We start from the raw sequence: 16,745 nt of genomic DNA, 5'->3' as shown, positions 1-16,745 counted from the left end.
AAGCACTAAATCATTTTTATTTCAATAATATTATCAGTTAACATATTATTATCACATTACCCCCTGGGTAACAAAGTTTAAGCTTGTACAATATATAGATTTCTTAGACCAAGGCCTGTTTGCACTATGATATGATAAGGAGGCTTCAATGCACTTCTGGAAATCGCTGTGGATAAGCACATCTGTTAAATGCTGTAAATGTAAATCAGCTGTGCTCTAAAAATGCCAATACAAAAACCAGTGCTACCAAAACTTTTGCAAATCTGGCTAGATTTTTTAGGTTGGTTTGGTCTACGAAAAAAAAACATTTACACACAACTGTACTAAAAAAATAATAAACAAGGCACGCATATGTTATATCTCAACATCTCTGCATGCATCTTGTGTACAAATTGGGAAGATGTCAGTTCAGTGTACAGTACAACAAATATCCTTGAGCACAATGTGTGATTGAAACTCAACTGTGTGTTGTAAGACAGATCCTCCTCTTGGCTATGATTTATCTCCACACTCTTCCCATGTAATAAGCAGCTCCAATTCAAGTTCTCTTCACACAACTTTTCTCCTGTGATTAATCAACATAACCTACTTTTTTCACCATTGTTTATCCCTTAACACACGACTAACTACAATCAAGGAACTGAATGAAAATTGCAAGTTGCCTAAAGCTAACAGTGATCCTAACTGTCAACTTGTCAATGTCTTCCCAATTAGCAAACAAAACCGATGTGATATCATTGAGGTGTAATTTGCTTGTGTGTGTGTGTGTGTGTGTGTGTATCTGGGATGAGTGGGTCTTTCATTTGAAATTATCTCTTAAAGATGATGAAGACAAAACCCCAGTTATGTAAATATAGCATAATCCGAGGAACCAGAACAAGCCCTTAGGCAGAACTTCTTTACTAACAGTGCAACTCAGGCAGCATTAAGCCACGTTGCTACATTGCTACGTAGCTTGTAGCGAGTAGTGTATAGCAACAATACACTATTTTTAAAGCCCAATACTGGTTCCACTGGTGCTTTTTTGTGTAAATATGTGCATATATTTTTATCTGCATGGTAGCCCTAGTGTGTGCATGTGTGTGTGTGTGTGTGTTTTTGTTTCCTGCCAGTTTCCTACCCTGAGAAAGGAACTCCTCCATTTTGTCCTTAAAGGGCTGTAGATGTTCATCTGAAGACATAACACACACTTTCTCTGTCTCGGACGAACAAGCTGCAGGAACAGAGACATAATAACACAAATGTCAAGGGTTCTTTTCATTTGTTATCATTGGCTCTGCTGTGCTAGATGATCATCATGCTAGCCATTGCTAAGAAATCTTTTCCCCTTTGCTGATTGATTCATAGAGCAGGAACTTAGATATGAGCCGTGAGTCACTTCCATCGCCGCTCATGGAGAACCTGGACGTGGCATATCACATGCTAATCTCTTCAGCAGCTATCTATTTCTCTCTTCCATTTCATTTTATATAATCCCAGCTATTCGTTTCTAGTGGACCAATGCTAAAAAAATGCAAAATCAGTTTCTCTAATGAATATAAAAACTTCATTAATAGTGTTTATAATGTTTATATTTGTACGTCATATTTGTTTCTAAAGCTAATTTTTGATATACATATATGATATATAAGATATTTTAACTATCCATGACAAATTAGGGGAAAAGCTTATCTTTATCAAGAGGTGACAACAACTTGAAGTTGAGCCAATATTTTCCCTTATAACATCACTGCAAAACTAATATGAGATTATTCAGCCTATTTCTCAAGAAAATTTTATAGAAATTCTTTTAATAGAAGTCTGAGGGTAGTTGTTGAATTCCCTCAATAAAAGATCGTGTTGTAGTGTACATTTTCATGAATTCTCTGTTCTCTGTAATTTAATTCGCCCTTTCAGACTTAAAATGATACTATTCGGTTGATAGGAATTTTTTTTTTGCTTATTTCTAATATTTATTTCTAGAAAATTTCTAGCAAAACATTACAAAATTACTTAAAAAATATAATGTAAAAAGTAGAATAAATGTGTCTTTATTTTATTACAATCTCCTAATAAGAAATTTATGATCAACGTGTTACATTTATGATGTTCCTAAGATATCATCGTTTGTAGTGTCGCTGAAAAAAAAAAAGTTTGAAACACAACAGAAGGGTTAACTAAACCACTTAGTGACTGTCAGAGCTGGAAACATCTGCTTTAGCATTTAGCTTTGCTTACTCTGCTAACCCCCCAAGGCGATAATTCACTCGCTGTATAGACCGCAATATGAGCAAAGCCATAAAGTCCCAGGGGGAATCTAGAAGCTTTCAGCAGCATGAATTGTGGGTAGATTGAGAAATAAAGCACATAGCTGGTGAAGCTAACATTTGCTTGCGCAAAGCAACCCGTGGCTTGATTGGTTTAGCAGGAAAATACGAAAGAGTTTTGTAGGGTTGAAAGTTTAGTCACTTTGCCAGCTGGGCTTTCCTGACAGGATGCGTGATTCATGTGAGACCACGGAGAAGTTCAAATGGACTGAAGACTCGCTATTCGTAACTCATCGGAAGATCGGTATTCCTAACTCATACAGCTGAAAGTTAAATGCACTTCTGATAACATAAATGATTTCTTACCTGGACCATTTGCTTGTAAAAAATAAATAAATAAAATTTGAAACGTGAAATCCTTTTTTCTCAAAATCCCATCCTCGAATGTTGACACCATGCTTAGCTCTAACTCAGGAAGTCCTTCATGAAGCGTTCATGGGAGTACACATAGTTAAAGGATACGTTCCTCTGGAGTACTATTGAGTACTGTTAAGAACCACTAGAAGATAGAACATCTAAATGGATCTTAATAAATAACATTTTAGCATTTGGCTGTTCTCCAGTCGATTATACGACTTAACAATCTCTCCAACATAGCTTCTCTATCTATGATTTAGAAGAAAGCTCAGTTTTTTTTTTTAATGTGTGGAAGTAGTGGCTCAATGGTTGAGATGGTTGTGAGTTTAAATCCCACCACCGCCAAGTTACCACTGTTGGGTTCTCGAGCAAGATCCTTAACATTCACCTGCTCAGCTGGAAGTCTGCAATTGTAAATCTCTTTGGATAAAAGCTAATATGCAGAGCACTTTTTACCTCAAAATCAAAATGCAGAATCAATAAAGGATCTTCTTCTATTTCTTCTTCTCCTTCTCCTTCTTCTTCTTCTTCTTCTTTAGTAGTAGTAGTAGTAGTAGTGGTAATTTATCACAATTATTCTTTTGCTATATCAGGCCATCAGACAATGCTCCTGAAGTACCTTTTTGTATCATTTCTAACTTTTTGTAGTCTTAACTGGTAAGAGTCACAGCAAACCTCGTGTTAGACATTAACTAGCAATAAGTTGTGCCCATTAAAGAGGCAAGAACCAATTTCATTCATGATCCCTAATTCCCAAATTAAAGGAAAAGTACTCACTAATGTTTGCAGATTGAGTGTCATACATCTGGGAGTCACTGACTGTTCACTGTTCACATTTCTTTCCGATTGCAGATTCTGAATGAATTGTTCACATGTACCCCAGGCTTAGCAGTTTGCTGGAAAGCTCCAGTTATGTGTATCTTACATGTAAAGCAAGTCATTTATCTTGCCTTGCCTTTCCGATTCCAACCATTTTATTTAGAGATCTTTAAGAATCCTTAAACATGAGCTATACAGGACCATTACTGCAGCCACAAATGCACAGGATGTACACTCTGGAGCAAAAAAAAAAGTTTACAGATGATTCAGAATGAGAAACACTTCACGTTCATTCACCTAACTCTTCTTATAAAATAGTAAAATTCACAGAGCAGCTGTTTGCAATTATTTGGGGAAAAAAATCGAAAGGAAAAGATATTCCATATTACGTAACTATTGTTGCATGTCGCTTCAGTCTTTACTTGTCATACTTTTTATTCACTGCTAAATAAAAATTTCATGTACTCACATTTTGCTTGACCATAGAGTGTATCGTTTTATTGTTCTGTTTTTGTATCTTTACTGTTTTATTATATGCTCATACTTAATTTGTCTTCTCCTTTTGTACAGAATTTTGATTTACTAAAGAAGTAAATTTCGGACATGACACTTGGTTAGGGGATGTTTGTATAAATGTTATTTTTAACTGAACTCTTTCTTTAAACAGAATGTGTTCGTGCGAATGGGATGAAAAACTAGACGTGTATGTCTGAGAGCTGTTGCTGTGGTATGTTATTGATCAGTGACTGTGCCTGTATGGGACTGGATTATTTTAGATTTTGTTTACTTTAATGACAGAGGCTGGAAAAATGCCATGTGTCGTGTAGCACTGATCAGCCAGCTGGTGGCTCATAGCGAATAACAGCCCAGTAATCCCAGGGGCTTATGAGAATGACAAAGGAATGGAAAAGTACCATAGACTGTGAACTATTTGCATTAACACTGTAGTTCAGACCTGTATTGGTGTAGTCTGGTTTAGTGTTTGTCCTGTTATTGTTGCTAACTTAATTCCTTGATATAGTCCTTAGCTTAATCTCCCTGTCATGTCTGGAAAATATTTGTTCACTATTGTGGAGTTACCTGGGCTTTGTGAATTCTCAGTAACATTTTTGTTCTTATTAACTTCAAGGGGAAATAAACAGGCTGGTGAGAAAATGACTATTTCTAGTTGCTATAATGTAAGTGATAACAGGAACTACCTTATTTCAGCAACATTCCACAACATTAAATTTATCTATAAATGGATTAAAATGTATAATATGTTGTACTTTAATGAAAAAAAAAAATTCTAATCGTTGACAAATTGCTGTGGTACAAGAGAAATAATCAAATTTGAAGTCGTAGCAGTAAGTCTGCTGTGCAGCAGGCCGCATCACATGCCATCGTTGATTATTTTCCTATAACAACATGCACCCAAATGTTTGAATCCTTAAATATTTAATGCTGAAACCTCAGACGTATTTATATGTAACATTTGTTTGTTCAACAGCATTATGATGATTAAGCTAATGTTAATGTGCCTTCCCATAACCTTCTCGCAACATCTAATGCATATTACAGTAAAATTCACATTCATTAAGATTATTAAAATTATTTTAAATTAAATTAATAATCAGGATAAAAAGTAAATTATTAAATTATCTCAAATAAATAAATAAATAAATAAACGAAAAAGGACATGACACTCGTCCATAGACTCTATTATCATTATATTATTATTTTTCAAAAAACAAACACAGCACAAAACAAATAATTTTTATTCCATTTCCTGTTATATAGGTGATGTAAACCAACCCCAGTCTGGTGATTGTGTGTGTCTGTGTAGGTGTATGTGATATGTGTTTGCTGTGTGTTTGACTTTCTTACCATTTAGATCTTTGTGTAGTTTGCACAGGTCGCGCCGGAAATCATCGAACTTCATCTGCGACGCCTGGAAAAGGTCCTGTGGCTCCGGCAAAGGGTACACACATGTGTCTTGGCCTGCATCCTGACACATATATACACACATACACAGACACACAGACACACACAGACACAGACACACACAAACACACACACATATACAGAATCAGCTAAACAAGGCAATTATACTGAGAGACAGGGTGTTTGGAAACACACGCCAGATCAGAACAAGCTCAACATTATTCCACAAATCTCATTTCCTCTCGTGCCGTTTGAGTCAAACAGACAGACAGTGTTGTAATTAAATCTTCTGGATACAGGAAAAGGAGGACTGCACTCAGATCCGTGTGTATCATTCGGTTTAACTCACCTGGTCTGTTCTGTTCATATGATCCAAACTCCCTTTCCATTTTATATGCCAAGTATTGTAGAGATTATTTTAGAAAAGCACATATTATATCTTTATTGCAATTATAAGCTTTATAAACAGTACTTAAAAAAAAAAATAGACACCCAGTGCTTGGGAACCGTCTGATGGAAGGGGTGTGTGTGTTTGTATAAATATGAGAGAATGAATGAATGAATGAATGGCCCCTAACATCACCTTTTCACTACAGATTTATCAATATCAGCCATTCTTGTCACTTTTGCATTTCACCTTGTCACCCTCAGATAAAAACAAACAAACAAACAAACAAATAAATGAATGAATGAATGAATGAATGAATAAACCCTGAATCTAAACTCTGCAATACATCTGATAATCAAAAAATATTTTATGGGCTATTAGAGAAATGCTAATAAACTTTCATCCTTCAGTAAATTAATAAAGAATTAATTAATTAATTAATTAATTAATCAATACTAACAGAAATAACACCAGAATGCAAGGGTTAAAATGGCAAACAAACAAATAAAGAAACAAACAAATAAATAGGCAAACAGACAGACAGACAGCCATTCAACAAACCAAATAAACAAATAAACAGACAGACAAGCGGCCAACCAAATACCCAGCCATCCAATCAAACAAACAAACAGACTACCAATCAAACAGACAGACAGACGGACAGACAGACAGACAACCAAACAAATGAACAGACAAACAATCAACCAAATAGCCAGCCAGACAACCAAACAAATAAACAGACACAGACAACCAACCAAATAATCAACCAACCAAACAAATAGACAGAAATCCAATGAACCAAACAAAGAAACAGACAGACAACAACCAACTACCAACCCAACCAATCAAACAAACAGACAACCAACCAACCAACCAACCAAACAAACAGACAACCAACCAACCAACCAACCCAACCAAACAGACAACCAACCAATCAAACAAACAAACAGACAGACAGACAACCAATCAAAAAAACAGACAGACAACCAACCAATCAAACAACCAAGCAGACAGACAACAACCAATCAATCAAACAGACAACCAACCAACCAAACAAACAAACAGACAACCAACCAACCAACCAACCCAACCAAACAGACAACCAACCAACCAAACAAACAAACAAACAAACAGACAACCAACCAACCAACCAACCCAACCAAACAGACAACCAACCAATCAAACAAACAAACAAACAGACAGACAGACAGACAGACAACCAATCAAAAAAACAGACAGACAACCAACCAATCAAACAACCAAGCAGACAGACAACAACTAATCAATCAATCAAACAAACAAATAAAATTTTCTACCTTGCTGAAATATAGTCAATCAGACATGTTTGGTGTCCAAACTTGGCTCTTAGGGCTGGTGTTGCAAAAAAATTAATGGAAGCTTACAGCCTCCAAACAAGCTTTTTACAAACTGCATGTCCAAATCTTTACACACACACTACAAAAAACATTGTTTTTTATTTAAATCTACATTATCATCCAAATCACTTCTAATGTGAAACATCATTAGGCCACGCCTCCTACCTGAGTTTGATGCTGATGCAGAGTGACACCAAACCATGTGCTGAGAAAGAAAGTGATGTGGCTTTCAAGATGTTATGACTGTTTTTAGCTCTGTGATGACCTAAAGTCCGTTTTTATAGACACTGAACAACCGGACATGGTTTGGTGTGTGTGATGACTACACTGCAGGCTAAAGGCTTCCATTATTTATCAGCGACATTAGCCTCGTAGCTCTGGAGCAAAGCTAAAGAAGCAAACTTCACACACCAGCATGTCTCGGCTTATCGACTACATTTAGAGTAAGACGGAAAAGTGTGTCCATTTATTTTGTTATATTGTTTTAATGCACAGAACCTGAGAGTGTGTGGTGAAACATAGAAACACACCATCTTTTCTCAATTAAACGCACCCGACGTCACACAGCCCACATCTGTCACAGCTGCTTATTTAGACTCTCGGCTCCTCTGAGTCGGCCGATGGTCAGTGGGGGGAAAAAATAAGGGTGAAATGAAGAAAAAAAAAAATCTGAGAGAGAAATAAACAGGGATGGAAAGCATACCTCATCAAAGTGTCGCAGATAGTAAGCAACGATGAAGGAGAGGAGACTCCGGGAGTTATCCTGATAAACGGAAAGAGAGAGAGAGAATAAAGAGATGAGAAACATTCTCTCACTCATTGTAATTATGAAGAAGGTTTAGATTCGAGAAGCTCTGCGAATGAGAGACACCCCGCACGCACACACACACACACACACACACACACACACACACTTTTGTCTTATTATACGTGTCAGGACCTTCCATCGACATCCACTGAATGGTAAATCTACACCTACTGTAAATCTAACCTTAACCTTAACCACAGGAACTAAAAAGAAACATTTCACTCTTTTAGTTTTTTTTTTTTCCCAAACAAATGTTTTTAAGCAAGTTTTTCTTGTGAGAACCAGAAATCCAAATGACCAAATGTCCCCACAAGGTCAAAAATCTCATATAATCCTATCCTCGTAGGGACATTTGTTCTGCACCAAGTTTAAAAAAAAACAAAAAAAAAAAAAAACATGCCTTTTACTATTACATAACTTTATATCACAGTGCTGTTGAATTCTCAAATCTGATTGGTCAGAAGGTGTTGGAAGGCAAATCATTTGTTAATATTAATGCACTCTTTCTAATACGTTATCGTTTCTATAGCAACCGCTTACCCAGGGACTTGTACAGAGGATGCTCCACATTCACACATTTAAAAACATGTGTAATTTTTAGTATGGTGAAGTTTCTCTGAGGAGACTTTTTTTTAGTATGTATGGAAGGAGTCTCCAATGTCAGTGCTTTGTAACAGTCAGAGGTTAGGGAAACATGACAAGCTGCATTTTTTCTCATTAACTTCAAGAGAGAGAGAGAAAGAGAGGCTGGTGAGAGAACGACTGCGGCTATAAGATAAGTGAGAACACAAACTAACTTGGTTCGCGGACGTTCCACAACAATAAATGTAACTATAAATGGATAAAAAAAACATGATTTGTCATTCTTTAATAAACAAACCTTGTAATCTTTGACAAATATCATGTAAGAGGAATAAAACCTTTCAGGATGTTTACTTTTAGTGTTTCATCTCAGCTATTGTGTTGTTGTTAAGCTAGCCTTATAAGGTAAACGGATGTGGTGGGGATCTGGCCCCGCCCACTTACACTGCTCTTAACGTCTTTGAGCTTGGGCAGGACATCGAGGGTGAAGCCGTCTGCTTGTCCGCGACTCCTGTTCCCTCCGTTCATGAAGTTCCCGAATGCGAGAACTAGACCGAGAACCTGCAACACATCTTCATTCCGTCTCAGAGCCTGAGGAGAGAAAATTCAGGTTTTATTTGTCTCTATTTCCCGACTAGTCCTGGTTTTATTCTTCTGGGTCTGTATTATAAAAAAAAAGAAAGGCTTAGCTTTATTTTTGACAAACCAAGACACCAAGCCACCTGGACGCAGGTCAGAAGTGTGCAGTGGGTCATTTAACAGGGTAATTTTACAGTGGAGCCAGTGACCCTTCCTAATAATCATCAACTAACACTAGAGTGTGTTTTTTATAGCACAGTGTCCTGAGACGTTACATTTTACTGGAACACATGGAGAATAAAAAAAAAACACGGTTTAAACTCTGTATTAGATAACCACTTTCTACTCTCTCTCTCTCTCTCTCTCTTTCTCCCTATTTACTGGTCTGTCTCTTTCTCACTCTCTTTTCCTATCACTCTCTCTGTCTCTGTTTCTCTATCTTTCCATCCATTGCTCTCTCTGTCTCTCTCTGTCCATCTGTCTCTTTCTCTCAATCTGCCTCTCCCTATTTCTCTATCTTTCTATCCATCTCTCTCACTCTGTCTGTCTCTATCTCTTTTTTCCTCTTTCTCAGTTTTCAATCTCTTGTTCTATCCATCACTCTCTGTGTGCCTCTCTATTTCTCTGTCTGTCTCTCTCTGTCTCTGTTTCTCTTTCACTGTCTCTCTCTCTCTCAAATTTCTCTGTCTATCTTTTTATCAATTATTCACTCTGTCTCTCTCTGTGTGCCTCTTTCTATTTCTCTCTCTCTCTCTCTATCTATCTGTCTATCTGTGTCTCTGCCTGTGTACCCCTCTCTCTCTCTCGTTCCCCCTCTGTCCCCCTCTGTCCCTCTCTCTCTCTCTCTCTCTCTCTCACCGTGCACACTCTCTGCAGCAGGCTGATCTTCCTCTGTACAGAGCTGATGCTCTCGGTGAACGTGGACTGAACCAGGATGCAGAAAACTCTCTCTGAGAACTGAGGAACCTCCGACAGCTGCAGCAGGAACCTGTGTGTGTGTGTGTGTGTGTGTGTGTGTGTTAAAGAAGAGGTAAACAGGAATAAATTAAAAATCTAAGAAAAAGATTAAAACAAACAGTTCATGAAACTAATCAATCTATCAATCAAAATCAATCTAATTATAATAATATAAACTATGCTGATGATGGTGATGATTCAAATAATGGCAGTCAATGAGGACATAATTAATTATAAATAATAATTATTAAAAATAATTCTGTAAAAAAAAATGTAAATAATTTTATTGTAAAAAGTAAATAATTATTTCAAAACCAAGCAATTGATTAATAAATCTGTTTCAACTTATGATGAAAACATATAATTAATTACAATTCAGTGATTTTTTATAACAATAATAATTTCAAAAAATAGTTATTGAATGAAAAGCAATAAATTATATTTGAATATAATTTGAAAAAAATCAGTAAATCAAATGATGAGCAATGAAATGATGAATAAAAAATGTGTATACTTCATAATGATTAATGTCTCTGTGGGGTGTGTGTGTGTGTGTGTGTGTGTGTGTGTCTCAGGGCCTCACTGCTCAGGCTTGTCTAGCGGTTTGGCGTTCTCCTTCTCCACGCTGGACTTGATGTGTCTCTTGATCTGATCCATTTCCTCTCTCTGCGCTCTCTGTTCACATGGAAAAGAAAAGGAAACGTTGATTTACAGGAAATCAGTCACAAGATCAAAGAGCTGAAGAGTGTCACCAGTAATTACTGAAAGTATGATAGTAATGTGGAGTCAATTAGGAGTAAATTGTGTGTGTGTGTGTGTGTGTGTTTGTGTTTGTGTGTGTGTGGTGGTTTTGTGTGCTGGAGTCAGAGACAGTATGGAGTCTCTGACACTAAAGAGAAACAACCTCAACACTGCAATAACTCTTTCAGGCTAGAGAGAGAGAGAGAGAGAGAGAGAGAGAGAAACAGACAGACAGACAGACAGGCAGAGACAAAAACAGGCAGAGAAACAGAGAGAGACAGACTTAGAGACAGGCAGAGAGAGAGACAGAAAGACAGGCAGAGAGAGACAGAGAGAGAAAGACAGAGAGATTTATATGGACAGAAAGACAGACAGACAGACTGAGAGATAAGATTGACAGAGACAGACAGACAGACAGACAGACAGACAGACAGACAGATAGATAGATAGATAGATAAACAGACTTACGCAAGTTCATAATAAAATATAATAGTATTATGAATACAATTATTTTAATATTTAAACAAATAATAATAATTATTTAAAATAAAGCTGATAATAGAACTACACATAAACAAACAAACAAATAAATAAATAGTACTAAGTACTAAAAATAAAATTGCTAATAAAACAAATAAAACAGTTAAATACAGTATATTTTTGATAGAACTGTTCACTTCTTTTTTCTGCTTTCTGAGCACATTTAATGTCTTTCTGTCTCTCATCCTGTCCTCCTGTGTCTCTCTCTCTCTTCTCTCACTCTCTCCTGTCTCTTACTTTCTCTCTTGCTCTCTCTCCTCTCTCTCTCTCTCCTCTATATGTACAGTATTGCCAAAGCATTACAGGAACTAGAAGAACTGTTATTAACAACAAATAAATTAGCTTTAACATGGAGAATAGAAATTAAGCGTTAATACAAATATTACTAATCTTAAAAAAGTAGCAAATAAATAAAATAACTAACTAACTAACTAAATAAATAAATAAAAACCAGAAGACAAACAGGGCCCTCTCTCTCTCTCTCTCTCTCTCTCTCTCTCTCTCTGGCTCCACGGTAAACCGGCTACATTCCCGCGGTGTTTGTGGCCCGTGTGTTTATTTTGCTCTGTAACACACACATTTCCTCGGTGCTGTGTCCGTGCAAACCCAGCAGCGGAATAAACCAATAACGCTAAATGATGGGGGGACGCTACTGAGACAGTCAGAAGCCATGCCTTCTGAAAGAGAAACTGCTTACGTTTTCATACAGCGCCTGAAGGGTCTCCAGGTCCACCACGGTGTTGTCCATGTTCAAGATGGCTGCCAGGAGAAAGAAAGGAAAAAACGAGGCTTAGTGTCATATTAAAAGCTAACACAAATTTCACTGTGAATTCTAAACTGAAACAAATGTTTGTCTGAGAATCCTCAGATGAACCTCATTTCTATTCAAAGACCCTGTTTAGAGACACAGTATACTTCATTCTAATCATCTACAGTGCTCTTTTTTATTTCATTTATCCATTAATCCAGTAAAACCTGAAAAAACATGGTCCTTTAGCACATCATCAGGGTTCTGAAGATGGAAAGAAGGACTGTGAGGTGAAATATGAGGACTGTGTTCAGAAAAATGACACAATCACAGCCGCAGGTTTACAAATGTTGTCATTGCATTTACATGTGATTCCTTTCGATGGGAAATTCACTCAGCAGAACTGCAGCATTTGGTGGCTTAACCATAAAATGTGCAAGATTTCTCTCTCACACACACACACAAACACACACAACAGACCAACACAAACTGAACACAGCTATGAATGATAATGAATATGTGTTGTTGCATGTTGTGTTAATAGCTTTATTATTATTATTATTATTATTATTATTATTATCAATGATGAATGATGCTCATAGAACTTCTCTATGGTTGTGCTAAATGCAAATATAAACATTCTTGCTGTTACGAAGAATAAAATGCTGCTAAGTAGCTAGGGTACAAAGTATAAACTCTTGGGGTTGTGCTGTTATAGGAAAATAATCAACGACACAACGGGTGGTGTGATGAAGCGGAGTTACGCTTACCACCCTAAAGTTGATTATTTTCATATAACAACGTGTCCCATTGTGTTTTATTACTCTTAAACAACAGCAGTTTATAATGTGTTACAGCTTTTATCCATTTGTAGCTGCATTTAATGTTGTGGACCGTCTGTGAAACAAGCTAGTTCCTGTTATCACTTACATCATTCCGTCATCAGTTTCTCTCTTTTTTTTCAGCTTGTCATGGTACTGAGAAACCACAAACTTACTGTTACAAAACACTGACACTGGAGACTCCTTCCTTCAACATTTCCTTACAGAAAACTTCACCAGAACAACAACTCTACATTTTTCTTTGTTTTTTTTTTTACAAGTTTTTTAATTACACTTTTTTTAAGAATCTGATTTTTAGTATTAGTTTATGTGGAGCACCTGCTTTACAAGTCGTTACTATAGAAACCATAACGTATTAGAATGAGCACATTAATATAAACCTGTGATTTAAAGCTGCACTACTATCAGAGCTGCTCTTATAGAAAATTAATCAACATCCTTCTGACCAATAAGAAGCCTACAGTGCTGTGGTATAAATCTGAAAGTAATGCCTCTGTTTGTATTTACATCTCATATATTAGCGGATGCTGTTTAGCGACTGCCAAAACATCTAGGAGTGTAGTATTTTTCACTTAAGCAATATTTGTTATATTTTCATATCAGTGTGATTTGTTGGTTATTTTCTCTTACATAACATAAAGTATTAAATGATTCGGTTTGGAAACCAAAGTTGCTAGGCTATTTTTAAAACAGACTTGTTGTGACGATCAGTCATAACCTTCAGACAGAAACCACAGTTATGAATAACAGTAACATTATAACTGCTTCAGATTCATGTAGCACACCATCATACCTTAATGAACGTTCATTTCTGAACCAGCTCAGAACAACCAAACCCACGAAAACACGCAGCAAAGACATGAACTGTCGTGATTATCATGCAAAACAACAATAAGTTCCAGAAAATCATTCACGGCTGGTTTGATCCAACATCGCCACAGGCCAAGATTACAGCAAAACATGCTGAAGGGAGCCAAAGCCACTCTTCAGCCCTGATGGTGGCGAGTTGTGCAATTTCACTTCCATTATGTTTGTTCGGGCTGAACACTCAGATTCCTGACTGGCCTGAACTCTATGAAGACATCTTAAGCGTTTAGGGACTCGGCTCTCGCTCCGGAGACATGGAGTAATTGACGTCTGGAATGGTGAAAAAAACTGGAATGCGATTTACTCTGACACACACACATGGAGCTGCAAAAATCATGTACACACACGTAGATTTAAGTCAGTGACCTCGGGTTAGCATATGAATTCCTTTCATAGCACAGGTCGTTTTGCTGAATTAGCTGCACTTGGACAGGAAACCTGTCATATGTAGAGTATAAGCTCAACTCCCTTAGGAAGCAATTATTATCATTAATCACAGGTGGTAAAAGTACCCAGATTCTTCACGCACGTAAAAGTGCAATTACTGAATACATTCTTAGATAAAACCTGGAGTACAACTTCACATTTTTCACTCAAGCTGAAGTAGAATTAAGTCTAAACTCTTAAATTTACTTAAAGTATGAAAGTAAAGTAGTGGAAACATCCCAACACTGATAAGGAGTCTCCAGTGTCAGTGCTTTGTAACAGTCAGAGGTAAAGCTGTAAAGCTAAAGGTAAAGGTAAAGCTTGTTTTCCGACATCTTCAGGACTGAGAAGTTGAAGCTTTGAGGTTTTTCAGTAACATAATGCATTTTTTTTTTGTTTTTGTTAACTTCCCGAGAGAGAAAAAAACAGAGCCTGGTATGAAGGAACAACTGTTTATAGCTGCTACTGTATAATGTTCTCATTTATTTTGTGGATGCTCCAAACGTATCTATAAATGGATAAAAAGTAGGACATTTTATTATTATAAGAAATATAAGAGGAGGAATAAAACGCTTCATGATAAGCTGTTATTGGAAAATAATCAATCAGTATAATGCAGTGCTACTATCTGTATCTGTTTAGTGCTCCCATATATTCCCATCTGTATTTAGATATAAACTTGAAGTGGGTGTGGCCTAAACCAGAAACACATGGAAAACACTGAAAAAAAAAAAACAGATGTAGAAATAGCATCAGTGTCAGCATGGCGTGTGAATTCTGGCTCTGATATTTCATAATTGGTCTCAACTAGAGATGTGCACAGGAATGTTTTTAATCCCACTCGCGGGGTTGTTAGTTTTGTTTGTACCTGCCTGCAATAAAAACGAAAAAAAGTGAAAGAGATTATGAAAACTGTACAGTTAATATAATTTTAAGCCATACAGTTGAACGCATGGCCTCAGAATGCATACAGTATAATCCCATTCCTGTTCTACATCAACTTCCACACAGAATGCTAGGAATTGGAAATAAATCACGCTCTTTTCAAAGACTGAAAGTTCTCACTGCTGCACGTGTAAGGCAATTAAAGAAAAATAATAGTTATAAAGCAGTGAAGTGATGTGAACACATGCACACATAAACGAGTGTTAGAAATCGAAGGTGTGTCAAGCAGGGACTGAGCTTTGTGGACTGAACAGGCGAGAGTGTGTGTTTCTGCTGGTAGAGGCAAAAGAGGAGAGCTTAGGGAAACCATGTGACAGTGAAGACAGCCTCAAGTGATTCCAGAAAAAGAGAGAGAGACAGAGAGAGAGAGAGATGCTGTCTTTGATTTATAACCAATTATGCCTTTTTCCTCCTCAGTCTCACATATTTCTTCTTCCTCTCCTCCCTCTTCTCTTTTCTCCTCCGTGGAGTGTAGAGGAAGGGGGCTGATGTCATTGTTGTCACACTTTCTATCTATCTACATCCAAGCTTAATTTCCACACTCAGAGTTTATGTTCCTGACACATTTATATGATGTGTTTCATTTGCCACTGAACTTTGTTTGCTTTACTCTCACTACATGTTGGAACACACTTCAGTGATGGTGCATTTAGGCTAATGTTGAACTCTCGCTAAACCAGGTAATAGCTTTATGGTGCACTGTAGTACTATTGTGATCCAGCATGCATCATTCATCAGATCACTACATTATAAGAATATAAAGAAATGTAACAACTCATATTTTGGTAAGCAAATTCTTTTTTTTTTTTAATTTTTTTTTACCACTAACACTGATAGACACAAAGGCCACGCCTCCATTACTAATACTGATAGACACAAAGGCCCCGCCTCCATCACTAATACCGATAGACACAAAGGCCACGCCTCCATCACTAATACCGATAGACACAAAGGCCACACCTCCATCACTAATACTGCTAGACACAAAGGCCACACCTCCATCACTAATACTGCTAGACACAAAGGCCCCGCCTCCATCACTAATACCGATAGACACAAAGGCCACACCTCCTTTACTAATACCAAAAGACACAAAGGCCACACCTCCATCACTAATACCGATAGACACAAAGGCCACGCCTCCTTTACTAATACTGATAGACACAAAGGCCACGCCTCCATCACTAATACTGATAGACACAAAGGCCACACCTCCTTTACTAATATCAAAAGACACAAAGGCAACACCCTCTTTACTAATACTGAAAGACACAAAGGCCACGCCTCCATCACTAATACTGAAAGACACAAAGGCCACACCTCCTTTACTAGTACTGTTAGACACAAAGGCAACGCCCCCTTTACTAATACTGATAGACCCAAAGGCCTCGTCTCCATCACTAATACTGATAGACACAAAGGCCACGCCTCCTTTACTAATACTGTTAGACACAAAGGCCACGCCTGCTTTGCTAATACTGATAGACGCAAAGGCCACGCCTGCTTTACTAATACTGCTAGACACAAAGGCCACACCTCCT

At 37.2% G+C, this 16,745-nt stretch overlaps 1 protein-coding gene across 1 annotated transcript in view; it reads right to left on the bottom strand.

Annotated features, from left to right (window-relative positions):
- fmn2a (formin 2a) overlaps window positions 1-16,745 on the bottom strand; it is a 204,677-nt gene that overhangs the window by 10,256 nt on the left and 177,676 nt on the right. Inside the window, exons 10-16 of the mRNA XM_053237474.1 lie at window positions 12,074-12,135; window positions 10,679-10,770; window positions 9,997-10,126; window positions 9,004-9,150; window positions 7,873-7,932; window positions 5,349-5,469; window positions 1,121-1,213 (exon numbers count right to left, since the gene is read on the bottom strand). Coding sequence (XP_053093449.1) covers window positions 1,121-1,213; window positions 5,349-5,469; window positions 7,873-7,932; window positions 9,004-9,150; window positions 9,997-10,126; window positions 10,679-10,770; window positions 12,074-12,135 — 705 coding nt within the window. The remainder of the gene's footprint in view (window positions 1-1,120; window positions 1,214-5,348; window positions 5,470-7,872; window positions 7,933-9,003; window positions 9,151-9,996; window positions 10,127-10,678; window positions 10,771-12,073; window positions 12,136-16,745) is intronic.

Source organism: Pangasianodon hypophthalmus, chromosome 10 (assembly GCF_027358585.1).
Source record: "Pangasianodon hypophthalmus isolate fPanHyp1 chromosome 10, fPanHyp1.pri, whole genome shotgun sequence".
Classification (NCBI taxonomy): Eukaryota; Metazoa; Chordata; class Actinopteri; order Siluriformes; family Pangasiidae; genus Pangasianodon; species Pangasianodon hypophthalmus.
Note: the sequence above shows the minus strand (reverse complement) of the source record. Positions and strands in the feature narration are given on the sequence as shown.